The sequence below is a fragment of the Sorex araneus genome, chromosome 2, assembly GCF_027595985.1.
Source record: "Sorex araneus isolate mSorAra2 chromosome 2, mSorAra2.pri, whole genome shotgun sequence".
In the NCBI taxonomy this organism is placed as follows: domain Eukaryota; kingdom Metazoa; phylum Chordata; class Mammalia; order Eulipotyphla; family Soricidae; genus Sorex; species Sorex araneus.
Window position 1 is genome coordinate 229,840,599 of NC_073303.1, and position 27,976 is coordinate 229,868,574.

The following is a 27,976-nucleotide window of genomic DNA, read 5'->3' on the forward strand; positions in this document are numbered from 1 at the left end:
GGTGCTCAGCTGTGGCTAGATCATCCCTGGAGAGAATGAAGTTTGGAATGACGCAAGCAAAATACCCTTCTCTAGCTGCGTTTTGAACATGGTCACCACCCCACTGGCTGGCAGGACGCGGAAAGAGCCTAGGCCAGCTGTGCCCCTGGATCCAGCAGTCCTGCGTCTGCCCCCAAGATGGCACAGGCCACACTCATTCTTCACACAGCAGAAATGATGGAGCAGGGGAGTGGTGCCGCCTCACCTTCAGAAGGGCCCAGACTCCAGCTATTAGGGCCCAGGGGGTGCTGCCTGAGGGCTGGCTCCCCAGCACCCGGCTCCCGGGGTGAAGAGAGGCAGGCTTTCCCCTCCAGGTTCTGCCTCCCCGTGCGGGTGTTCGGGGGCACTGGAGGTCTCTGAGGACCCGTCAGTCCCATGCAGCCTGGCTGGGAAAAGCTCCTCACTGGGCCAGAGCAAACAGGCCCAGGGATGGGTCTGGGCAACTGGACAAGAAGAAGCTGCTGAGTCATCTCTATAAGGTCTGGGGCTGTCCAGAACTTCACCAGTTCCTCCGACCTGCTCCCGAGGCCAGCACATGCACGCTGCCATGGCAACACGCAAGGAGTCTCGGCGCGTCCTGGCCCGGGTGCGTGTTTCCTTACCCCCTAAGCTGCCCTTGGTGCGGGGAGAACGCAGAGGCAGGAGAGGAGGCACAACGCTCCTCCCGAACTGGCAGAACCCAAGCAGCCGAGCCCAAGGCCGCAGAGCCTCCGGCCCGCAGGCCCCGGCATCTGCCCAGGCGGCAGCGGTTTAACGCTGAAAGGGCCGCGCTGCTCTGCAGCCTCTAGAAATCTGAGTCCAGTTCACTGCTGAAATTAATTTAACTGAAACCAAAGGGGGAAAAAAGAGAAAACGAGAGGCGTGAGGAACCCTGTGTTAGGAGAGAGGATGTTTCCTGACCTTCACTAGACTCCTCCTCTTCCTCTTCATATTCCTCTTCTTCATCCTCCTCATCCTCCTCATTCCCAGGCTCACAGCTCTTAGGGGCCTCGAGCTCCTCTTCGCTCTTTCCCCTCAGCAGAGCGTGGATTCGCACGGCCTCCTTCCAAGGGACACCGCCCAGGTCCGAGGTAGGCAGGCATGGCTGCAGCTCTTCATCCTCCTCTTGCTCTTCCTCCTGCTCTTCCTCCTCCTCCTCCTCCTCCTCCTCCTCCATCTCCGACTCAGAGCTGCTGAAGGCAAACCATCACAAACTAGAGTGAGGAGATAACAAAAACTGAGCCAGGATGGTGAAAGCCCACAGCCAGAGACACTGCGCGCCGGGGAGTCAGGGCTCCTGACAAGGGTCAGCATGAATCCCTGCCCAGCTTATGTGCTCAAGGGGATGGAAAGAAAGCGTGCACGAGCATGCACGTGTAAGCATGGCCCTGGCGCAGACTTCTGTGACACAGCAGTCCTTTGTGGGTGCGCTTCCATCCAGGGAGGGGCAATCTCGCCAGTCCAGTCCCACAGGGGGCTCAGAGCAACGAAGGAGGCAGTGGACTCAGATTTGAAAAAACTCAGGCCCTGGGAGTTGAGATTGCAGAGTTAACTGCCTTCCGTCCAGAGTACTCTGGTTTGAGATCTGAATGTCTTCACCACGGAACGGCCGGCAGGCTTTGGGCCAGAGTGGGCCTGAGTGGGCAACCTTTCCTGACTCTTGGGCTGTGGAACCCCAGCAGGCCCGTAGAAGCAGAGGTACAGCTGACTCAAAGTTGTAGTCTTGTGACTAACAGGAAGGTGGACACTGACACCCCCCCTCATGTCATTCTTGACAATGGCAACTTTCCACCATGCCGACCTCTTCAGCATAGGGTCTAACTCCGTTTGAACTAAGCCACTTGTGCGAAAAAAGAACCGCCCAATTGATGCAAACCCCACTTGGCACTTGGCTCTCCCCTCTGGAGCTCGAGGCCTTCCCCTTAGACCACAGGCTGCAAAGGGACGTGATAACCGAGCTAACTGAACGGGGGCGGGGGGGTGGGCAGGGGCCACAACAATTCTGTTTTAATATAAATTTAGGATTATCAGTCAGTGAATGTTCGATTTGCATACCTTTGTGTATGCCTGGGGCCAGGTAAACAATTCTCTAGTTCTCTGCTTAAGGGGTTGAGTGGAAAATGTTAAGAAGCCCCAGCCTAGGGCATGTCAGGCCTCTCCCGTGGCCGCCAGAGAGGAGCACAGCAGACATGGGTGAAACACGGCGTGCTCTTGGAGAACAAGGCATCCAGGACTTCCTGTGGGGTGAGCGCACTTCCCCCCTGCAAAGACCTTCCCCTGTGGGCGAGCTGGTGAGTGACAAGCTCACCCACTGTGAGGAAGACGGGACAAGGCCCCTGTACCGAGTGCGGTCAGCTCGGTGAAGACCCTAACCTCAGCCTTCCCTTTCTGGGAGGAGTGCTCTGGGATGCCGCGGCCCAGGACCTGGGCTCAAGGTGGAGAGTCTATCAGTGTGACGCAGGGTGAGGGCTGGCCACAACGTAGGACGGACAATTCAGGGTGGGTACGGGCTCTGAGTAATTAAGCCGTAAGTTGACCTGGAGACCAAATAACCATAAATAGGTGTTTGATCAAGCAATCAATTATTGCCTGGGTAATTAAGCCCTATGGGTGTCATCACAACAACACCAAGTAAGCAATATCATCCAACTCACAAAGAAGGGGTCAGGGAAGCTCCGTGTCTGCATTCTCTTGGCCTCTACCTCACGTGCTTCTTCACTTGACTGAGTTCAGCCTATAGGCTGCCCTATCTTTACAGCAAATCACAGAATGTGGCGGTAGTTTTGGCAATTCCCAAAATCCATGTGGGCTGAAAGCCAGAGCTGCCTTGTGGTGGCGGCTGCCACACTGTCCCCTGCCTGTTCCTCACCACCCTGAAGCTCGTTAGCAACACTCAGTTTATGCTCTCATTGGTAAGAAAGCAATAGAGATAATTTGTGAAAATTAGGGATTTTGTTTCTTTACTTTATGGGGAGCAGAAGGAAAAGGGAAGAAAACACCCCCACTGGGGAGGAACTTAGAGTGGGACTAAGTTGATTCTGTTCATTTTTAAAGTGCTTGCATTTACTCTGTGATTCTAGTACTTCATTTAATGTTTACTCATTTACATATTCAGCATTCATTCAACAAACATTTTCAGTATGATCTAAAGCTCAGCTGGTGAATTAGGTTTTTTTTTTTTTTTTGCTTTTTGGGTCATACCTGGCGATGCACAGGGGTCACTCCTGGCTCATGCACTCAGGAATCACCCCTGGCGGTGCTCAGGGGACCATATGGGATGCTGGGATTCGAACCCGGGTCGGCCGCGTGCAAGGCAAATGCCCTACCCGCTATGCTATCTCTCCAGCCCCTCAGCTGGTGAATTAGAGAACAAACAAGGAACTAGCTTCTTAGTGCCGGCATCTTAGTTTATTGAATCCTACTTCACTTATTTACCCACCTAAATTTTTTTTTTCTTTTTGGGTCACATCTGGCGATGCACAGGGGTTACTCCTGGCTCATGCACTCAGGAATCACCCCTGGCGGTGCTTGGGGAACCATATGGGATGCTGGGAATTGAACCTGTGTCGGCTGTGTGCAAGGCAAATGCCCTACCCGCTGTGCTATCTCTCCAGCCCCTCCCCCCACCTAAAATTTACTATTTTCCACTTACAACGAACTTCCCAGAAACTCCAGGGAAATACAAAAGTGACATAGATAAAACCCTTATTTTCAAGGGGCGATAGATGCAAAGACTCTGATAAAACATGGTGGACTATAACTGCAGTGGCAAGGAGGGCTGAAGGAGGCAGTTTCAACTGGGCAGATGTAACAATGTAGACAATGGAAAGCTTTGGTCTGGCCGTGGAAAGAAGAGACTGGGAATGCAGAAGGGCTGCGGGGAGTGTGACCGGTAGTGGGTAGACGCCTGGGATGGACACTCCTAGTTGGCTTTCCAAAGAAAATAGGAAACCACAGCTCTCACATTAAAGTCACCTGGATTGGACAGACTGTGCCATCTTCTGTTTAGCTTGGCCACTGCTAGACCCTGCCGCTCCGACAACCCTGAAACACTGACACCAAGGAAGGAAGGTGACAGTGGAGGTGGGATTGGGCTTGGAAAACTGAATGCCTGTGACACATCACCATGAACAACTTCGTAAGCCATGTGCTTAAATAAAGTGTGTGTGTTTGTGTGTTTGTGTGTGTGTGTGTGTGTGTAGGGGGGAACCACTGACACCCAGAAGGCAGCTGAAGCTCTTCCTCTCAACCTTTCAAAGACAATTTTTCATCTGCCACAAAAACTATTACGTGTGTGTGTTGCCTGCAAAGAGACTAAGTCCCAAGGCCTCACATGTGTAAAGTAAAGCATGTGCTCAACCACTAAGCTGTAACACCAGCCCAATCAGTTTTTTTTTTTTTTTTTTTTTTTTTTTTTTTGGTTTTTGGGTCACACCCGGCGATGCACAGGGGTTACTCCTGGCTCTTCACTCAGGAATTACCCCTGGCGGTACTCAGGGGACCATATGGGATGCTGGGATTAGAACCCGGGTCGGCCGCGTGCAAGGCAAACGCCCTACCCGCTGTGCTATCGCTCCAGCCCCCCCAATCAGTTTTTAAACACTTTAATATGAACTTTTAAACTGTCATCCCCACTACTAGCGCCACGATTCAGTCTTCCTGGAATGCCCTTACGATAGTCTCGAGTTGCTGCTACAGTTGTCTTTCTGAGCCACTGGTGCCACTGATGCCACTGGGGCTTGGGGGGCATCACCTGTGGTGCTGGAGCTCCAAATGGGCTCAGCTACAGTTCAAGGCAAACACTGTGCCCTCTGCTGTCTCCTGCCCCACGTCTGATACAAGAAGAATGCATCTTCATTACAGAGGCTTATTCCTATTCTTCTTCCCACCTTCCCTTTTTTTTTGGTGTGGGGGTGGCTGGGTCACATCCAACACTGCTCAGAGGCAACTCCTGGCTCCATACTCAGAGGTCACTCCTGGAAGTGCTTGGAGACCATATGTGGTGATGGGGATTACACTGAACCTATAAGCAAGACAAGTCCCTTAGCCCTGTACTGTCTGTCCCTGATCCTAACTCCCTAGCTTACAAGCAACAATAGGGGAAAGGATGTTAGTGTGGCAAAGCGGTTGGGTCTACACTCACTAAGGTCTAATTGTCGGTGACACGACTGCCAGCAGGAGTCTCTCTGGGCTCTACCCAGAGGTGCAGGATGGCTTCAGACAGCAGGTGCCAAGTGTGTGTGGGGTGAGGGCTGCTCCCAACGCAGAGCAGACGGCTGAGTAACAGCACAGTGGGGAGGGCCCTGCCTGCATGCAGCCGACCTAGGTTCGACCCCTGGCACCCCCCACAGGGTCTCCAGGAGTAATCCCTGAACACTATCTAATGTGCCTCCCCCAACAGTAACAGCAAACCAACCCCCAAATGCACAGAGAGCTGTCCAGGACGCCTGCCGGAAGTACCTCCCCAAAGGGTGTCTGAGCTGGGGCTGGGAAATGGGCACGGCTGAGTCTCTGTGTCCTCTGGGGGAGTTGTGGGATTCCAGGAACAGAGCTCTGCGTTATCTGCACACATTCCTCTCTTCATGTCTATAAAGAACTGTCCTGTGGGTGTCACAAGCCATGCTAGAGGTCAAACTCTGCAAGGCTTCCCCAGGCAGGATGCAGCAAGGTACCAACAAGATGGCACGGATGGCAGCTCTGCCGGCGCCGACCTCTGGGACCAGCTCCTTGTCAGGCTTGGCTGCGGGCCCACAGCAGTCTCCCACTGAGACTCCGAATCCTTTTGGCAGACCCTGGCAGGCCTGGTGAGGTGAGGAAAGTGAACCAGAGTCCGCATGTACCCCAAAAGCACTGCTGCACACACAGTTCAGAGCTGGGACGGACCAAGTAGAAAACCGACTGCTTCTATGTGTGGCCTCTGCAACACACATATTCTGAACGTTTTCTTTTGGGGGGGGGTGGAGGGTGCGGTCCACACCCAGCTGTGTTCAGGGACCTCATGGGATGCTGGGGATTGAACCCAGTTGGGTAGTGTGCAAGGCAAGTGCCCCATCACTCCACTACCTATTCAGCCCTGCACTTTTATTTATTTTCTTAGATCTCAGGGGATAACATAAGCTGAGAGGTGAGGTGGATTCCCCAAGATTGCACGGTGATAGGAGCTGCCAGAAGCATCAAATGCCAACCTGGGACTTGTTCCATGGAACCTGAGGCCCCTCATGAGCGCACCATTTCAGGCTCGTGTGGGGTCCTCATGAGCCTGTGAATGAGCTTTCTATGACCTTCCCAAGGAGAAGCAAAGTGTTAAGGTTGACTGATGAATTAGGTCACATGGACACTGAAGCTTCCGAATGGCCACCAAGATGAAGAGGAGCCATAATGGAATGGGGGAGGATCCCCGGACAGCGGGGAGAAAGGAAGAATCCTGAACAGGGGCCAGTGAGAATCTTAACCAATTCTTAATCTAAGTCTTGGTCACCACCTCACCTATAAAGTGTGTGCTACTTTCTCAGTTTATTTTTTGGGTTTTGAGCACATCTGGCAGTGCTCAGGGCTGACTCCAGACTATAGAACACGAGGTACATATTTTTGTCTGTACTACAGAATTCCTGTGGAGATGACCAAGAAGTGAAGGATCTAGGAGCCCTCTGTGAAGGTCCCATACCAGCAAAGTAGAAACACAGACAGCCACCCACCCACTATGTGCATATAATAACCTATTAAGTGCATATATGCTTATATGCAGTTTACCTTTATCCACATCTAACCCACACACCACTTTGTGGGGAAGGTATATAGAGCGCCCTCACCTGACTGATGAGGAACTGGAGGTAAAGGCAGTGGGTCATGGACCTTGTCTAGTGTCACACAGCTGGAAGGTGGCATAGCCATGATGAAAATTCAGCTCTGGGGGCAGAGATAATATAGCAGGCAGGGCGCTTGCCTTGCATAAAGCTCATCTGGGTTCAAACCCCAACATCTCATATGATTCCCTGAGCACTGCCAGGAGTAAGCCCTGAGTACAGAGCCAGGAGTAAACCATGAGCATTACTGGGTGTGATCCAAAAGCCCAACCCTGAACTCCACACAAAAAAAGAAGAAAAGTCAGCTGCTAACTGGGTATATGCTGCCCTCCTCTAGCCAGGAGCCATAGGAAAATCCAGGAGGGTGGGGCAGGGGGGCGGAACAGCCGCAGGGCACTGGCTGACCTGCTGCCAACATCCTCCTCTGTGCCCTTGTCCAGCACGCTGCTCAGGTTGTGCTCGGCCAGGGTCTCCTCAGGCACCTCCTCCAGCTCCTCGGCCTGCTTCACCGAAAGGCGGTAGTTCTCCAGCTCAATCCTCTCGGGGGTGCCCCGCAGCCTCTTGGCAATGCTGGGTTCTTCCACGCCATTCACGCTGGAACCTACAGGAAAGCACAGTCACATGCTGACAGTGGGAATGGAACAGGGCAGGGGCTGGCACAGCACACAGCTTTCCAGGCCAGGGGGGGGAAATCAAAGTCCAGTGGTCCCAACATTTTTCTTTTCTTTTTGGGTCATAGTTCAGGAGTCACTCCTGCCGGTGCTCAGGGGACCAGATGGGATGTCAGGGATTGAACCCGGGTCGGCCTCGTGCCAGGCAAACACCCCACCCACTGTACTATCGCTCTGGCTCACCCATGGTCACAACTTAAGTAGAGGCCAGGCCAGGCCCAGTGGAGAGTGGCAGAACTTTCTCAAACTAAGACTGTGCATGCACCCCTACTGGAGGTGTGCTCCCCTCCTCTGAGCCAAGCTGACTGGAAGTGGGGGTGAAGGGGATTTGGTCTAGACTTTGAGGAAGCTCCCCTCCCCGGCCCCCGCACTTGAGAAGGCTCATTCTCCCGCCACATCACACCCTGAAGATCCAGGATCCACTTGAGTATGTGCACGAGGGGTGGCTGATCCAGAGAAGCCAGGGTGGTCCAATTAGCCTGATGCCATGACAGACTATGGGATCAAATGAAGTGACACAAAGGAGGCCCAGGTGGTGGCTACAACACAGTAACAAACACTGAAGCTCCTCCTGGTTCCCTGGCTTCACTCGTCAAGTAAGGGAAGAATCCAGAAAAGACTAAACACAAGTATAAAAACAACTGGCAGATGCAGACTGGACAGTCCAAGGGTAATGAGCGGGATTCGGCGAGTTGGCCAAGAAGCACCTGCTTTAGGGCAGCTGCCACCACGGGGGGTGGGGGGGGCTTTCAACTCAGAGTGTCGGGGGAAAGATCTGGAATAATTTCTAAGGCTGTTAGCACAGGCAGCTCTCAGGGCCCTGGAGGCTGACTGCAGCTTCACACACACCAAGACCAAACAGGTCCCAGGATCTGGGTCACATCCTTAATAGGAAAAACTCTCTGGGCCTGACATAAGGGCCTGTTTTAGAACACTTACTGCCTGTGTGAGCTCCATGCAAGAAATACTTTTCTAATCAGGAAAACCTGTTCTCAGCTAACTGCAAGAACTGCCAAACATCTGCATTTGTCGCCTCCTAATTCCAAAAGAGACAGGTCGTATAAATGATCCTCATGAGGCAATGCCTCTTTTCCTTCCTATAGCGGTAACAAAGTCCCCACGAGAGGTGGAATCACCAGCTGAGAATATTTTCAGGCCTTGTGTGAGTGTGGAGGATCTCACATAAGGGACCGGGACATCTGTGCTTTTCTTCTCTGACACGGCGCCTGTCTCCCCAGCCTACTGTCCTCTCATCGTTGTAAGCCTGGGAAAGCTTGAATGGAACCTGGGAGTCGGATGGGGTTAGGATCAGGTTGAGAACCATGGTTGGTTTTCACTCATACCTACATACCCATAAATAAGACGATGCAGGATTCACTCATCAGTATGTGACAGACAGCTTGGAGCTCGAGGTATAGCACTAAGGGCCTGAGACACGGCACATGCTGCATGTGAGGGCGGCACGGTTCCAATCCCTGGCCTTGCACGGTCCCACACCAGTGCTGGGGAGCAATTCCCTACTTCCAAACACCATGCCAGGGGTAGCCTCTGAGCACTGCTGAATGTGGTCCAAACAAACAAAACACCACATATTTATTAACAAGCAAACACTGACATAGTGTTTAGGACCGCAGGCAGCCTCTATTCTGATTGACTACGATGCCACTTACCTGCTGGAGAGACCCATGACTCAGCATGTCAGAGGGGTCATCTGTGGCTGTTCATATTCTCACAGGACATGGGGCTGCGTTCTGCAATGATGGGAGTGGCTGGGAAGAGCACTCTGCCATCAGAACCCAGAGTCCCCAGCACTGCTCTTTCTTACTCTGGTTCCCCTTATCAAAAGTTACTGGGTATAGGAGCTGGAGTGATAGTACAGTGGGTAGGGCATTTGCCTTGCACGTTCGATCCTGGGTATCACATATTGTCCCCTGGGCACCACCAGGAGTAACACCTGAGCATCACCGGCTGTGACCCAAAAAGGAAAACAAACAAACAAAACAAAACAAAAAAAAGTTACTGGATGTTTTCTGTGACCTTTCTCTCTCTTTTTCTGAGTTAAGAATATATTTAAATTTATTTTCTGATTTATGTTCCTTTAAGTAATATTAGCTCAAGTCATTTCAGATGTGCTCATTACACATCCACCCAAGGCCTGGCCTGCCATTCTCTTGAAAACTAAGGAGAGAACCAAGTCAGAAACTGTGTGAGTGCTGTGGTATCTTAGCAGAAATGTTTAGCAGGGGAAATCTCCTGAAGATGCACCAACCTCATGAAAAAACACGATTTCCAAGTAAAGGGGAACATTTGTTCAAGTGACTGATTTTAGGATGCCAGGCTCGATACCCTTAGAAACATTCAGAACATCAGCCGGGGCATTAGCTGTCTCTCCTCAACCCTCCTATGCCTCTGCCTTTTTTCCCTCCCTGCTCATGTCAGAGATAAGACAGCTGCTATGTTTCCCCATGCTTTCACAGACTGGGACATGTGGATAAAACAGAACCATTGCCTGGGTCTGGGACTCTGCAGTGCTGGTTTATAGGTGGGCCCCAGGCTCTCGAGCTGGACTAGCCACAAAGATTTGATATGAAAATGAGTTCCTTCCACTGTGTTTTGAGTTCCTAAATGAGTTTTTGCTCAAGTGTCTGAGTTGGGGAGAACGGCAGACCCCATCCAAATCAAACACCATCTTGGTGTACAAACCTAGCCATGATCTGGTCACGCTCTGCATCAGGGACTTTGTTACTCTCTACTCAAGACGGAGTGATCTGGAATATGTGGGAAAGGCTTAGCCCCCAGCCCAAGCTCTGCAGATTCCAGGAGGTCCTTTTTGCTTATAAGAAGGTACCTGAAATCACCCATTTGGGCTTTGCATTCTTATTTAGTCTTTCAGGGTCCCCACCGCCACCCCCCCACCCCCGGCAGACTTGGCAAGACAGCTCAACTCCTATATGTTTTACAGCCGTTTCTTGTTCTAAGAGGGCAAAGCAAGGCAGCTGTGCATGAAGCTGAGTACTTCTGCTTTGGAAGCCAAAGTACTGTGATAACGTGACCTCTGCCCTGATCCTCTTCGGCTTCCACTGTAGGGAGCGAGTCACAGCATTTTCTCGTGCTTCCTATGACATGAGGGCGTGAAATGTTTATGCTTGCTAAGTAGACGAGGACGGAATGATTTATTCTGGGTACTATTATAGGTATCTGCACAGAGACAGCTGGCGACCACGACAGTCACATCAATCACTATTACACTATTATCTGACAAGTCTCAGTGAGATGAAATATATGTTGCAAACAGACCCCGCTCCAGGACTGTGCTTCGGGCTCCTGACGCACTTCCCTCCATGAATCTCTCCCACCCCCAGGCCCTTCTATTGATTCCCTTTGCTGTTACTTTTGTGTAGTGCCAAGGGTCAGACCTAGGGTCTCACACCTGCCAGGTAAGTGACCTGCTGCTCAGCCACCCTTGCCCGTCTTCTGTTTGTCATTGCTGCTGTGGGGACAGAGCTTTTGTGGCACTGGGAGTGAAGGGGTCGCCATACACACTTGTGGTGCTCACACACACTTTGCAGCATGGGGCTTCTGCAACAAAGTTTGTGCATCACGAACTAGGAGATTTGATAATTGAAATAGAAGGAATCAAGGCAATGCAGTGTGTAGCCTGAAACCACAGAGGCAGAGACGGAGAAGGGTGGTTTGAGGGGCTAACCTAAGGCCTGCCCTTCTTGGGCACCGTTAGAGTGATAAAAGGTCTAACCTGTACATAAGCCACAATAAATCCTCTCTAGAACTTTAAGAAATGAGCTAAACATACTCCACTGTTTCCTCAAGTGTCTTTCGAGTAGGCTAATGCCATACAGGAGCAGAAATAAAAGGGCAACAACACCGGTGGGAAGAAAGTCTTCCAAGATTGACAGCAGTCTCCTCACAGCCTGGGGAAGAAGGCTGGGGAGGCGGCTCAGTGGTAAGGCACTTGTCTTGCTCGTGTGACACAGTGGGTTCTAATGAAGGTAGAGAAGAGATGGAAGGGAAAAGGAAAGAAAAGGAAAGCGAAAAGGGGGAACGGAAAGGGAGGGGAGGAAAGGGGAGGTGAGGGAAGAGAAGGGAAGGCTTGGAAAGAAATTATTCCCAATGATCTGATTTACTGCACATGATAGTGGAAAATTATTTACTTCCAGGGAGCATTGCAAGTCCAGACCCCAATAGTAGTAACCGAGGGGGAGTGCAGGAAGGGAGTCGGTGCTGATGTGCCTCAACCAGGAGGAGAGTCTGAATTCCAGCCCCTCTCCTCCCCAGAGCAGAGCTGCGGGCACTGTCGGCTGGCATGTCCAAGGTGGCTCTGAGGTGGCGTGCACTAGGCCAGTGGGTCTCTGAGCAATCAGTGAGAGATTTTCAGCATCCCAGGGGCTCTACCCATAATCAGACTCAGTAGGGACAAAACATGTCCCTGTGAGAGGCTTCTTGAAACGGGTTTCCTTTTAAAGAGACAAATTCTGAGAACAAGACTTCTTTAGCTAGCTGAAGATTTATTTCTGGAAAGAGACTAAAGTCACTTTAGCAATGTCCGCAGCTGCCACGTTATACTCATATCTATCATGGTGTATCTTTAATTGGTGGGATGTTCAGATTAAAGACGGGTCTGGGACAGAAGCGTCAGTCCCGAGGGGAAGCTGGTGGGAACCAGGACTCTCGGGGCCCTTTCCCAGGGGACCTTTCCTAACGAGCAGCAGCTGGGTGGCTACAGGTCTCTGGTCACCCACACGGCACCCCCTCCCCACACCAAGTGCAGAAGAGAACCAGACCCCCCCCTCTCCAGCAAACGAGCTGTGAGGTGACACTGAGGGGAGGGGAGGCCTCCTGGAAGTCTGCTCGGATCCAGGCTTCTAAATCCCCGTCTCACCTAACACTGCAGCCCAGGCCTGGCATTCAGCTGAGGTGCCGAAAATTCTGCTTAATGTAACCCTGTTATGCCTGTTTCCACTTTTGTCACTAGTGAAGAGCCCCCAGGGTGTCATGGATTCAGTAGGTGACTTAACATCCTATCCATGCAAGAGGAGAAAAAAAGCAATGCCAAATCCAGTCAGCACTTGCAGAGTTTTAACAATGCTTCAAAGAGGGGGCATGTGGTGCAGGCCTACTTTCCAAAGCCCACAGTGTTGCAGGAAAGAGAGCCAGGTCTCCTTACCCTGTCCCCAAATATCTGCTGGGGAGGACCATCCTGCCTGATCCTAACCCCACTAGATTTGCTGTCCAAGAGAGACCATCAGCTAGTCTGGAAATACCCCTAACTTACTCATTTCAACAATTCCTACATCCTAGCTGAAACTGGACCAATGACAGTCATATCTGATACTCTATGGGTTTTTATTTTTATTTTTTGAGGGGTCTATACCTGGCACACAGGGCTTACTTTCAATGGTAGTCAGGGGACCATGAGGTGCCAGAGATCAAATTTTGGACTCCATTAAGCGAAGCATGTATCCCAGTCTGTTGAGTTACAGTTTCAGTCCTGTTAATATTTTTTAAACAAATGTTTCTATACATTGGGGCTTATTTGCTATGTACAGAAACCTGATGAGGTAATGAGGGACAGGAAGCATTTTTGTTATTGTTTTGGGCCACACCTGGCGGAGCTCAGGGCTAACTCCTGACTCTGTACCAAGAATCACTTCTTAAAGGCTCCGCAAATCCTATAGTGCTGGAGATCAGATGTGGTTCGGCTGTGAGCTAGGCAGGTACCCTACCCACTATCCAGCCCTTTTTCCTTCTTATAATTTTACAAGATGGAGAAACAGAGATTCAAAGGTTTCTGATCAAAGATGACAAGGGCAGCAGTTTGCAAAATGGTAGCTCAAATGAACATCATATTGGACCTATGCTAGGTCCGACAGACATAGGTCAATTTTGTTTGTTTGATTTCTTTTTTTTTGTTTAGAAATGAACAGATTTTCATATTTTAAATACAGTTATTTCAGTTTTTTTTTTTGTTAAATTCTTTTATTGATTCACCATGTGGAAAGTTACAAAGCTTTCAGGTTTAAGTCTTAGTTATACAATGCTCGTTTTTTTGATTTCTTTGTTTCAGGGCCATGCCTGGCACGGTTCAGGGGTTACTCCTGGCTCTGCACTCAGGATTACACTTGGCAGGACTCAGGGGACCATATAGGATGCTGGGGAGCAAACTGTGGTCAGTCACGTGTAAGGCAAGCGCCCCACCTGCTGTACTGACTCTCCAGTATCAATCCAACTCAATTCTGAGACCATGGCTGCAGGAATAATTCACAGGATTACAGAAAAGACACTAGAACTTCTGTTAATTTAATTTTGCTTTCTAAAATGTTTTATAAAATTTGTAAATACTTTGAAGCACAATATATATATATATATTTTTTTTAAATGTCACTTTTTTTTTTCCCTTTTGCTTTTTGGGTCATACCTGGCAATGTACAAGGGTTACTTCTGGCTCATGCACTCTGGAATGACTCCTGGCAGTGCTCAGGGGATCATAGGGTATGCTGGGAATCAAACCCGAGTTGGCTGGGCGCAAGGCAAAATGCCCTACCTGCTATGCTATGGCTCCAGCCCCAGAAATACAATATAATTTGCATAGGTGTCTCTACATGCAAATAAGGATAAGGATACACTTAGTGGGAAGTATGTGATCAACTTTAAAAGGGGACAGGCAGGTTGACTGGGAGATCGCTGCTATAAGGTTTCACATGACTGTATCACACATTACTCTAATTTACCCTCTTTCCCAATCTTCTGGAAATAATAACTCTAAGGTTAACTTCATGTGAATAGCACATACTTTTTATTTTTTATTTTTTTTTGCCACACCTGGCTGTGCTCAGGGGACTGTATGGAGTGCCAGGGATCAAACCCAGGTTGGCTGCATGCAAGGCAAGAGCCCTAACTGTTGTACTATCTCTCTAGGTCCATTTTCTTTTGACTTTAGTCTAGATAATGGCTCTCAGTCATTTAGTAATGTCTGGAGACACTTTTCAATTGTTACAACCTGGAGAAGGACCAGGCAAAATGCCAAATAAATACAACATTCAGAACAGTCCTCCACCAAAAATGACCATCCAGCCCCAAACCCGAAGGTGATAATTTCTTTCAGGTAAGAAACCCTGGCCTAAGACCCAGAGACTATAAACTAAAGCTCACAGAAGAGAACACCGCAGAATGTCCTGGAGCTCAGTTGCATTTGGGGCCACCCGACCTCTTATACTCTATCTCACTTGCTTATCCAAAGCTCACATTTGTTTGGTTTCAACATACTTGCTTGTGTTCTCTTATGCTCAGGCTTAAATGGCTCCAGAATGAAATACAACAACCTTCACACACTTCCCTCTTACTGTGGTGGGAAGGTGCTCGGTGGTGGGATTGGTGTTTGAATATTATCTGCAGTGAACTATTGTGAACTACTTTTATAAAAATATAAAAATAAAATACATTTGCATTTTACAAGCTGCAGAGACACTGCTGCACCCCAAAGTCACCATCCAGTTAAAAATTTAACTCCAGCTGTATCACCCCATTTAAAATTTTAGGATTCCTGGAGTGCATGGCTATACTCATGGCCGTGTGAGATCCCCATACTCTATGCCAGTGATATGCCAAGAGTAGCACACAACATTTGATGGGGTATAAAGTAGAAGGCAACCCATTGATATTTTTAAAAAATATTAGCACACAAGGTGCAACCTATAACAACAGTAATCTCTTATACAAGGGTTTTATGGCTCCAGGATGAGATACAATAATCTTCAAATACTTTCCTCTAAGGAAATTTTTTTTGATCATTTTTAGCAAACTATTTATAACAAACAATATAAAATAAATTATTTATGACCTGCTTTTGGGGCAAGCTTGGATGGTGGTGGTAAAATTCAAAATGATAGTTGTGTGAAGGTGTAATGGTGGTGGGACTGGTGTTGAAATATTGAATGTAATAAATTATTGTGAACAACTTTATAAAAATAAAATAATATAAAAAAGGAAAAAAAAAAAAGAAACCCTGGCCTACGAGTTATATCAAGTTGGGCTGGATCGATAGCACAGAGGACAGGAGCGATAGCACAGTGGGTGGGCATTTGCCTTGCATGCAGCCGACCTGGGTTCAATTCTTCTGTTCCTCTCAGAGAGCCCGGCAAGCTACTCAGAGTATCCCGCTCGCACAGCAGAGCCTGGCAAGCTACCCGTGGCACATTCGATGGAGATGTTACTGGTGCCCACTCGAGCAAATCGATGAACAACGGGATGACAGTGATACAGCGATATCAGATTATTTCCAATCACTCAATGAATCTGCCAGCTTGCCAGACTTGGCTTTGGCTTGACTGGACCTGGAGGGTGCAAAACACTAAACTGAGCTCAGGAGCCTGCATCTCTGGGGCTACGGGACTGAGGCTGTACGGGACTGGCTGGAACTGCCACAGGGACAGGGAGTGCTTGGCTTGTGGCCCACTGGGAGGAGACCCAGGGCGTGTCGGCCGCTGAATGATGAGCGAATCCTGAGGCCACTAACCTGCAGACATAACCTAAGCAGTTGCACAAAACATTGAGACTCATCATTTTTGGCATGATGTCACTTAGGAAAAAGAAGACTGCTCATTCCCACAGGCCATTCAAGGGCATCCTGCACATCCGCTAGCTCCCATCTTGCTGAGGCCTACTAGTCAGCGATGGGGGAATTAAAAGGAGACCAAAAATAGGAGTGTTACGAGCTGTTCTCCTTTGACTTATTTTTTTCTGGTGAGATAGAGCAGTCCGGTAGCAGGGTAGGTCTTTTCACTAAGCCCAGGGAGAAAGCAAGGCTAAGATATGACATGAATGAACACATCCTCCTCTCCACCACTTCCCGAGACATTCTGTTTAGAGTCTGAGGGTTCCCTGTCATGACACGTTTTCCCACAACTCCGCCTGCACATGCACCAGACACTTCCTGAAAGCATTTCTGTGACTGAACCAAACTATCCAACAGGGCAAAACCAAAACTGCTCATCTGGAATAATAGGTACATTTAGTGCAAAGATTTAAATGCAATGATTTTATGTGGGTTGAGTCCAAAGCGGTACAAATGTGGACAGCAAAGAATCTCTGTATTTCTCTCCTGTCACTGGTTATTCAGATCAAGATGTAAACACAAGAAAGGGCACAAAATTGTGTTTATTTTTCCCAGGACCAGTACAATTTCTTAGGTGGAAATGAATTATAACTACAAACAGAAGACAATGAAAAAAAAAATCTCAGCTTAACTATCAGTGGGATTCTTTAAAACATGTAATGAGACAGATAGAGATCAAGTCAACTTTTTTTGTTTTGTTTTTGGACCACACCTGGGGATACTCAGGAATAACTCCTGGTGGTGCTTGGGGACCATATGAAATGCTGGGGATTAAACCTGGGTCGGCTGCAGGCCAAGGCAAATAAATGTCTTACCGGCTTCACAATTGCTCTGGCCACTCAACACTTTTTTTTTTTTTAAATTGAATCACTGTGAGATAGTTACAAAGCTTTCATGATTGAGTTTCAGTCATAAAATGATTGAACACTCATTCCTCCACCAGTGTACATTTTCCGCCACCAATGTCCCCAGTATCCCTCCCACCACTCCCACCTGACCCCACCCCCTGCCTCTATGACAGACAATTTTCTTCTTACTCTCCTCTACTTTGGGCATTATGGTTTGCAATACAGATACTGAGAGGCCATCACGTTTGGTCCTTTATCTACTTTTAGCACACATCTTCCATCCCGAGCGATCCTTCCAACCATCAGACTTTGTGATCCCTTCTCTACCCCAGCTGTCTCCGGGGGGATCCCCTCCCCTGCCCCCTCATGAAGCAGGCTTCCCACCGCCCTCAACACATTCTTAGGTCAGAAAGCTTAGACTGGGAGGGTGGGACCAGGGCTGTGCCTCATAGGCCACAAATTTAATCCCAGCACTGCCCCCAGACATGACCCTGTGATCACCAGTCATGAGGAAGCTTACAAGTCTGGTCACTGCACCAACATCAGTGAACAATAAAGGGAAGGGAAGAAAAAGAAAGGTTATACTGTAGCTCAGAGAACAATAATAAACAGGCCCACACAACCCCTCCCTCTCTCACCCGCTTGCAGAACCCTGTCCTCCAAATGGCCAACAAAGCACATTTCTACTGGGAGGGACACAGAAGCTTTGATGATCTAGGCTCATTCCTTCCCCCTGTCCTTCTGGCGCGGCTCTCACATGTGACACACATGCTCCACCACTGAGTTATCATCCTGGCTTAGGACTTCTCCTTCTTCCTTATTTATAAATGTTATTTTCTGATTTGGTGCCATACCGGCAGTGCTCAGAGTTTACTTCTGGCTCTGTGCATCGGGACTGCTCCTGGAAGGCTCGGGGGATCACACAGGGTGTTGGGATTGAACTCGGGTTGGCTGCCCACAAGGAATACATGTTACCTGCTATACTCCTGCTCTGGCCCAGGTCTAGTTCTCAAAGCAGAACTTTAGGGGTTGGGAAAATGGTCAAGTGGTAGCACACATGCCTAGTTTGGCCCTGAACACAGCATGTGACCCCTTCTGACCAAAGCACAACCGAGAGTCAGGTCTATAAAAATAAATAAAGTGATGCTGGATATAGCACGGTGGGCTTAGTGCATGCCTTGCCTGCAGGAGACCCAGGGTTAATCCTCGTCACCTGGACCCCTGAGCACTGCAGGGAGCAACCTAGAGTAAAGAGCCAGAAGCAGACCTTGAGCACCTTTGGGTGCTGCACTCTCCTTGCCTCCCAATATATAAATAAATAAAACGAAATTTCAGGCTTGAGTTTATTTGTGATAATCAAAGAGATTGATATATGGGCTAGAGCGATAGTATAGTGGGTACAGCATTTGCCTTGCACGCAGCCGACCCGGGTTCAATTTCTAGCATCCCGTATGGTCCCCTGAGCATCGCTAGGAGTAATTCCTGAGTGCAGAGCCAGGAGTAACCCCTGTGCATCGCTGGGTGTGACCCAAAAAGCCAAAAAAAAAAAAACAAACCCAAAAAAACCCCAAAAAACCCCAGAGATATTAAGAGTCAGTTCATATTATTTATAATCAATTTAGTGCTTATTTGTTCTTCTCAACGTTTTTTTGATAAATCTGTTCCATTTTATATCACCAATGAAAGCATACACATAATTAAAGTCCTTAATTATCTTTCCAAAAGCATACTCCTTACCCTGAGATTATTGTTAAATAATCTTTGCAAAATATTTGACACACAATTATTGTCAAATAATTGTCAAATTTAAAAAAGGAGGCATTCATCATGTTTAGAAGATCTTCAGATGTAAACACGTATCTTTCTTCCTCTTACCAAGTCTGACAAGCTGAAGTTACAGAGCAAGGATGGAAGAAACTCTATAGCTATAGCAATGTCGGTTCAGAGTGCTTGTGTATATTTGTATAAATTCTACCCTGACTGCATTCATTAGTTATGTGACCTTGATCAAGTTTGTTTAACATCTGTTTCTGTCTTCCCATCTGCAGAATGGTATCCCTCAGGGAACTGTAAGGTTAAATGAATATACCCAAAACCTCCAGATCATAGTGAGTTATTATTATCATCACTAAGTGTCTTCTACACTGCTTACTACGCACTGAGATAATAAGAGCAGGACACAGATATGGCTCAAGTAGTAGAGCATACGCTCGCTTGTATGTGCAAGATTGGATTCAGTCCACAGCACTGCATGACACCCTCTTGCCAAGCAGTGCTACATGTGCCCCTTCCAATGATAATAATAAATATGTATGTATGACAAGGTTGACTATGGAACACAACCAGAATGAACCACATAGGGTGGAAAACAGCAGGAGATGGCACATTTGAGTTTCACTCCCATAGAGAATAGGGAGTTTGCTTGCAATTATAGACAGCTTCTTGACATGGTAGTCTTTCTTCCTTTTGTGCATTTGTGCACTTGTGCGTGTGTGTTTTGAAGGGGTACTCCTAGCACTGCAGGGGATCGGACCTGAGCTTCCTGTGTTCAGAGTGAATGCTCAATGCAAAGCAAACACCCACCCCTTTGAGCCATCTCTTTAGCCTCTGGTATTTAGCAGCAAGAAGGGTAGGTGTTATTTCTCTACAATACAACAAAACCAATCAGTAAAGTTTTGCCTCTTCCCTCCTACAGCCCATCGGATTTCCATTTTTTTCCAGATACACACTTCTGAGGCTTCCATGAAATCTGGAGTAGCCTGAGACCACCTTTCTGGCCCCATTACAAGGTTAATGCTAATTCCCTAAGGTAAGCCTAGCCAAGAGGGCAGGTTCTGGTCAGAGTAATTCACAATAGTCTAAAACCCTCAGGAAACTCTTTACCTCCAAAAGAACCTCCAAACTCACACATCTTTAGTTGGTAAATGGTGGAAGGAAAAATTTGTTCCCTTAGTCTGGACTTTCTAGATCCTGACTTAGTTCTAGAAAACAGAGAAACAGGAATGAGCTATGGTATTCCTGATGTAATAGAGATCAGCTATTTCTAAGTTGCCAGGTTGAGTTCAATACAGAAATCCCAGTATGGGACTTGGAGAAGTAGTGCAGAAGCTAGGTCACTCACCTTACGTGTTGACCCAATTCAATCCATGGTACCTCCTATGGTCCACCAAGGCCTGCTAGGGGCACAGAGCCAGGAAAACAGCCTGAGTACTGTAGGGTGTGGCCCCAACAACAAAATACCCAGTAAGGTTCTTCTTTCCTGTGACCCTTAATCATACTTCTTAGCTTTAAGTTTGATCAGTTATAACGGGAACTCATTTGCATAGCTCCCTGGCCTTACTAGCCATGAAAGAATAGAAAGGGATATGCTCACGTGGCCTTCTTCACAGCTCAACAGCCGAGGTCTGTCACAGCCCTGAGCTCCCCACTGCCCCTGGGTCACTGCCCAGTAACCTTGGTACCCCTCTGAATGGGTTCACTTTCTCTGGGAGTATGTAAGTTTTGTTTTGGGGTCATTCCCCGTGGTCCAGGAGTTACTCCTGGCTCCGCACTGAGGAATTACTCTTGGTGGGCTCAAGGGACCATATGGGGTATCAGGGATTGAACCCAGGTCAGCTATATGCAAGGCAAGTGCTCTATCTGCTGTACCTGCTCAGGTACCCCTGGGAGTTTTAGTAGCGGCTCAGTTACACTGGAACTCAATAAGGTGGTTTGGGAAACACAGAAGAGGTGGCACTAAGGGTAAGGCACTAAGGTTCTTTTGTGGTATTTACTTAATGGGAAATAATTATTCAATGTCTACAATTCCAGGCAAGAACCTAAATGAAATCAGGATGTACCACTGAATGGCAATAATAAAGTAGAAATATTTTTTTTCAATTGGTGAGGATTGAACTCAGGGTTTCACACATTTAATGCTCATGTTTCATCACTGAACTACATCCTTAGTCCTTTCTGATATTTAACAGAAATACAGAATAAGGACCTAAGTCACTTAACAGGTAAACAGAAAAGTTTTCTTGTCACATGATACAGTCAGTTGAGCTGGCTCAGGGACAGAAGAACAGAGGTAAAGAAAACATAGGATGAGCCTGGGAGCTAGTTCAATGGCTGAGCGCTTTGTACTCGAGCTTGACCTCCAGCACTTCTGGGAGTTACCCCTGAGCATTGAGGAAAAAATAAAGGAAACAAAAGAGGCCAGTTGGAGATTCTGAAAAACTCCACTCTATGAACTTTTTCTAGAAATTATCTCAGGTTGGACCCCAAAGATTTTGTTCTGCAGCAAGGCTTGGCTGGGACACCGTGCTCTGTTTCTGTTAAAAGGTATTCCCAAACCTCCTTTTGTACCAACAAGAGGCCTCGGAAGGGGTTGCGGGCACTCCAAGCTCCCGACAGAGAAGCCTCACTGTTAGAGGAAGATGATACCAAACAGGTCAAGTTTAGTCAGTCAGCCTTGGGGGTTTGCGTATTGACAGTGACACCTCTAACTCAGTGTCCTCAGAGACCCATTAAAGTGCTCTAGAAGTATCCAGAAAATGTTGATAAACGGCAAATTCTACACTTTGTACAGTTAGCCCACTGGAAGGTAAAAAGGAAAAAGTGTTACAGGGCTAGTGAAAGCTGTAAGCAACTGATTGGAATCTGTAAGCAACAGAAGGGAAGTTGCGTGGAGCTCTGCTTCCGACCAGGAGTTATGCAAGGTGACTTGAGAGCCGACCGGCTCCAGAACATCAGTGGTAAAGAGACTGGGAGTGATGGAGATGGAGGAGGTGCCAGCTGCCAACACACTTACTTCAACATATCAGGCAGCAAGAGGAGTGTGGCAGCCCTTGGCCTGCCCGAGGCAGGGCCTGGCTCTCCCTCATTCCATTATGACTGACTCACTGACTTGTTGGCACTTGACAGCTGCGTAGATGGATCTGAGCTGCAAGGTCCTGATGAGCTTTTAGGGTTCTGTGAAAGGAAACTGCAGAGGCTTTTTCCTGAAATCTGTCTGGTTCTTACACATTTTTCTATTTGTCGCTCCTAAGAAATGCTGGCGTGACGTCAGTCTCACAAGGATCATCCTGTTCTGTTGCTCAGTATGAAAGGACAGAGGAGGTTCATTTTTAGTATCATCAATACCAACTTCATGTTTGCACCACAATCAGGAAATCATCAGGGAATTTGAGAGAGAAAGGAGAATAGGTTTCAAGAAGCTTCTGAAAGAAACCAAGAACTGAAGGTAATTCTCCAGGACCCTCAGAGGGTGCTCTTTAGTACCTTTTCAACAATGAAGGGGCTTCCTCCTTTATTACTGGGTGGCAGCAGCAGCAGCCAAGATTTGAACCTTGAAAATTATATACACCTGTCTATCATCAATGAGATCTATCATCAATGAAATTCTTACTCAATTTATTAATTGTTACTCATCTCCCCCCACTACATCCCAATTCTTTTTCTGCATTCTGACTGGCCTAGCTCAGTGCAGAGAAAGGGGAGCCGATGTGACTCGGGAGGAGACATGGGTAGAATGAGCAGGTCCCTCCAACTCTTTGGGGATCAATTCTGAAACAGCAGTGCTCTGTGGACTACAACTCACAGGTTACAGTGTTACAAGCTCTATGGGGACACAGTCCCTCCTGAACTGGTGGTCCAGATGACAAGAGAACCCGGCACTCCACTGTCTGTTCTGAGAAGCAGCCCATGAACAACTCTGGTTCCAATAGGAGGTTTCAGAAAGGGGGGGGGAGGAGGTCAAGAAGGCCTTTCTATTTTGGGGGCAGGGGGCATCTAAATAGTGCCTAGGAGGCCTGGGCAGCCCTTCTGGAGATTCTCAGTCCCCGAGGCATGAGAATCAGTGCAGGGTCTGAGGCTTCGGTGCTGCTAGGATTCTGTGGCGCGGGGATCACATTACCCAGGCCATCCCGGCAGTGCTCAGGGCTATGCAAGGCCATGGAGGGGACAATACGTCGCCCAAAGCCAAACTAGGGCCAGCCACATGCAGCACATACCCTTGAGCTATCTCTATGGCCCCAGCAATGGAAAGCCTGTTTCCTAGGACTCGGCATGGGCACGCCGGTGTAAGGAGTGGCTAGCAGCACAGGGCTCTGCAGAGTATGTGAGAGGGTGTGAAAGTACACAAACAAACTGGATTCCGAGTTCAGCAGTCAGGCTCCACACAGAATGCACAGGACAGCCAGCCAGGTGGATAGAGCAAGAACCTTCATCCTTCATGGTCAGTGGAGAGAGGTCACTTCTTTTAGCCAAAAAACCTCAAGGCAGAGAAACGTCACAGCTTGTAGGTGCCCACAAACAGGTTGTCTGAGCTAGGAGTGGGGGGAGGGCATCCGTGTCCCACAGCGGACAGGGCTTCAAGTGCACTGACATGAGGTTCCGCAGAGTGGCAGGTGATGTGGCACACAGGTGAGGTCTTTCTCCACTTTTCCTACTTGTAGGGGCGATAGAGCAAACTGTCTTCTGCCAGGCCAACCCTGTGAACAGGGCATACTGACGGGAATCTCTAGAGTATGCATAAAAATCCTTTCCCTCTTTTTAAGCCACCTATGCTTTCTCTCTGATCCCTGCATCATGAGCTAAGCCCACTCCAGAGGCTCGCCTGGGCTGCCCACTTTCCCACCCTCCAGTCAGGAAAAAGGGAAGGAAAAGAAAAACTCAGAAACCTCAAGATTGTTTGGAATTTATTCTCTTAAATAAGAATAGTAACATTTGTTAAAAAAAAAAAAAAAGGAAAGGAAAAAAAAGCACGACACCTTAGTTTCACAGCAAAGGCAAAAACAAAGTTACACAATTAAATTAAAAAAGTCACAAACACACTTAAAACAACAGCACAGGTTAAAAACAAGGGTAAAAATAAAGGTTTTGAGTGAAGGCTGGAAATAGACAGGGGGTCCTTGGCACAGTTCACCTCCCTTTATTCTGTTTGTCCCAGGACCCTCTCCCTTGACCCCACCCTTGTATCTGCCCAAGCTAAATGGCACAGGCAAGAAAGGAAACCCCTTAATTCACATTTAGCCCTTCAAGGCACATAATGAAGCGCTTTAATGGAAGGGCTGTCCAGGAGAGACACAGTGAACATGGAAACCACAGCAAGCCCAAGTCCGTCACCCAGAGCCTGAAAGCCAAGGGGAAGGTACAGTTCACCAGGTGTGTGTTGTGAGAACCTACCAGCTTTCAGAAATGTATGTATTTGTTCGTTTTCTGTGATACCTACCCCTGTAAAACCTTTCCAATCCTATGAATGCCTGGATTACTCTGTTCCCACCAATGTCTGACCAGAGCTCTAAGCCTGGCTAATGGCATGGTTCCCCAGTGGAAATGCTCCTTTGGTTTTCTGATTCAAGGAACAAGCTTGTGAAACAACTCCTGTAAGACTGCTGTTATTATTTAGCACAAAATGAAAGCACCTATTCACACACAAGAAATGAAATCTATATAGACTGCGTGCGTGTATATGTGTGTGTATGTGTGTAAATATTTGCACGTCACCATAAATTATGACTCATAGGTACAGGGGTTGGGAGTTAAACGGGAATGCTCTACTCATATTTTCCAGAAATACATGTGAAGGGAAAGGGTGTGGGGAGGCAGTGAGAACATTTCCTAACTTCCTCCTGACAGGCAAAACCCAGGACAGAGTGGAACTCCTGACACCACAGAGCTGTAAGAGGGGGATGCCTGCATTTTCCAACGGCTCATGCAGCATGCAAATATGGAGCCTAACGGGTCACCAAGAGTATCTGGAAACAGGAAGTCACTGCTATTCTGCCAGGGAACTTTTCAGTTAAGACCCTCTTTGCTGTAAGATGGCAAAAATGGACACGTTTCTCCCATTTTGTCTATTGCCGATACTATAAGAAAAGCTTTTATTCTCCTCTTAGAAGACCCCATAGCTATATTCTTCATGTTTGAGGACAACAACAAACAAGATCAGCGTCCTTCCTTGGAGCTTTTCTTTTAGTGTTGTCCAATTTTTTCATACAGTCAGAACAGGTACTACAATATTAGGCGGTGTAAAAAATGTTTGTGCCAAGTTTACTAATCTAGACAAAGGCGTGCAAGTAGCTTAAACATATTTACAGATTTTTGAGAACAGGAAAAAAAAAACATTCTATTTGAAAACACATTACAAGAAAAACTGTACACAAAACCACCGAAACTGTGTGAGGCAGCTTTACATGCCAGGGACTGGGAGAGAACAACACTGCACAGTGGGCCTGGACATCATGTCGGTCTGTTTGGCAACAGCAACAATTTTGGTTGAAGGCGCGAGGAACAGAGGGGAGGAAAGGAAGCAGCTCCAGAGAGAGCTGCAGGGCGAGCACAGGCCACGCCCAGACACAGCAGCGCCCTCGGGACAGGCCTCGAGGGTAGTTTATTACAGAGTCAAGTTCATTCATTTACAGTGTTTTTGTCTGAAAGCAGTGGAGGAGATGGACCATGGATGTGGGCCAATGGCTGCTCTCTAGGACAAACATTCTAGAATCTCAAACTGCTGAGCTATCCCTGAAGCTTCTTAAAAAGAAATTCTAGCTAAGCAGTCAAAGTTCCACTTGAGGTTTAAAAAGTAAAGTCCTATTAAGGGAGATCTATTTCCTACCAACTAGGAAGTATCACCCATACTTCTGTTCCTGTCTATGGAGACAAATAGAGATAAGGCCCTCAGAAGGAGCTGAGCTCTGGAGTATGTTAAGACTCAGAGCCACTTCCAAAGGCCTGAGTCTACAGGAGACACCAAGGGAAACTCATTTGTCCCTAACAATCTGGCCGCCCCATTGTCGGGAGTACCTTAAACGGGGGTACTTGCCTATTCTTGGGGGTTATTCCAGCTATGAAGGCCCTGTGCAATGACAGTCAAGCAAGAACCATGGGGACTGAGACACTGTCAGTGGTCCTTACCACAAAACCACTATAATGCTAATCACATTACCAGCTCGAGTCTTCTCCCTGGTCATTAGAATAGATCGCTATAATACCACCCTTAGGAGTTCTAAATGGCAAATTGAAACTGAAAGTGGACAAACTTAGCTTGCTCAGACATGAATTTCAGTCTTTTCTGTGGGGCAAGGGGTTGCCGGGGAGTCCACACTTAGTGGTGCTCAGGGCTTGCTCCTGGCTTTGCACTCAGGGGTCACTCCTGGCAGGGCTCGGGGAACCATATGGGATGCTGGGGATCAAACCTGCTTGGCTGAATGCAAGGCAAGTGCCCTATTCACTGTCCTATCTCTCAGGCCCTTCAGAGTTTTTTTCACTGGTTGTGGGCCACACCCAGCAGGGCACAGCTCTGACTCCTGGCTTGGTGCTCAGGAATTCACTTCTGGCAGTGACAAAAGTATGGATAGAACTGGGGATGGCCACGCACAAGGCAAGCACCTTAATCTCGATACAAACTCTCTGGCCTCTGTCAAACTTTTTAAAAAAGATGTTCAGTACTCTTAAATACAAAAAGTTTTCCTTTGAGTTATTTTATTCAGTAGTCAAGTTCCCAAAATAGCTCATCTCTGCGAGAATAAGGTAATAAATAATAAATAAAGTAGTGCCTTCACGTGGCCAAATATGCATTTCAGAGCACAACCTCCACGTCTCTATCTTAATTCCACTGCTTATATTTGTAACGTCCAGAACGCCCCAACCCCTGTTCTACCTCTCTGCAGTGCTCTATGAGTATCAATAGCAAAGTGCTGCAAGCACTTCATGGGAGATATCAGAAAGGGTTTAAGACTAAAAGGTATCAAACCTTTACTTTAAAATTCTTAAACAGTGCTTAAATATTCGATCTGTAGGACATTTCCAAACTTCCCCTGATTCTAATGAGAGATGAGTGAATGGCAGCAGAAGAGCGCTTCCTCACCACACTCTGCTCTGTGCCCAACTGGGTGGTACGCCCAGACTCTGCAATCACCCTCTCTCTCTGGGCCTTCTTCCTCTCAGGAATGAGTACCACTGGGCTCACTTCGGTTCTTGAGCACAGAATAAGCAGCAATTCTGAGGCCCTGTCATTTAAAGACCAAATGGATAATTCCTCCCTTTTCCTATTACGGAAGTGCCACTGACAACACCTCCACAGATTCTGGCACCAGAGTCAGCTTGAAGCTGTATTGACGTATAGAGTTTACTAGTTACCAGGCTGCTTGTGATGTGCCTGCTTGGATCAAGAGGAAACGAGAGGCAGAGCATGATCCTACTGCCTTTCCCTCTCACCTGCACAGTGACCTTGGGTGGTAGCAAGGGCTCTGAAGCCCCTGGCATTTGGTGAAACAGTGGACACATCGCCCCGGCTGGTGTGACATGGAGTGGAGAGAGGCGATTTTAAGTGAATTAGCAAAATGGTTCTTCACAACACATCTAGTGCCCATGAGCCCGCCTCAGCCCTGCCCTGCCAAGACCAAAATGAATGTTTTTAGAGGTAGAAAATGTGTTATCAATCAATTCTGTACACAAGGAAATGATTAGTAAAAGTAATTAGTAAAATTAATTAGAAACCAGTTAGGGCCTGATTCTCTTCAGAAGGGAAATGCCTCCAAGTCCCCAGACAGAGCCACCCTTGAACTAGTCCGAGCAGAAGAGCAGTGTCCATCTGTCCACAATCTGAATACAGAGCAGGGTGCAGGAATTTCAAGTTCACGTAAACACAGATGACATGGCTTATCATAATGCCATGTTCTGTTAAAAATAAAAAAGCAAGACATGCAAGAAGGCCCTGGGACTCTGGATTCTCACTTGAGTCAGTGACCAATGCAGCCTGTTATGAGAAAGAACCTGGACCAACTACCCCAGTAAGTGTGTTTGCTGCATGTGGGCAGACCCCAGGGTTGCAAGAGTACTTGGATATGGACGATCATTACTGGAGCGTGTGCCACGGCCGGCCTGCTGATGGAGGGGGTGGCCCTACTGGCTCACAGGCTGCCAGTGAAACTCCCCTCGGATCTGCACCAGCACCTCTGACAGGCCATAGAGAAAGGGGACTCCGAAAGCAAGCAGCTGGCACATGAAGAAGGAGTCCAAAGG

At 47.9% G+C, this 27,976-nt stretch overlaps 1 protein-coding gene across 17 annotated transcripts in view; it reads right to left on the bottom strand.

The window, feature by feature from the left end:
* MICAL3 (microtubule associated monooxygenase, calponin and LIM domain containing 3) overlaps positions 1-27,976 on the bottom strand; it is a 233,191-nt gene that overhangs the window by 43,950 nt on the left and 161,265 nt on the right. For 16 of the 17 annotated variants that reach the window (XM_055126758.1, XM_055126755.1, XM_055126746.1 and 13 more), the window contains 2 exons: positions 7,227-7,422; positions 940-1,211 (listed from right to left, as the gene is read on the bottom strand). In XM_055126758.1, coding sequence (XP_054982733.1) covers positions 940-1,211; positions 7,227-7,422 — 468 coding nt within the window. The remainder of the gene's footprint in view (positions 1-939; positions 1,212-7,226; positions 7,423-27,976) is intronic. The other variant, XM_055126748.1, reaches the window with a different exon arrangement.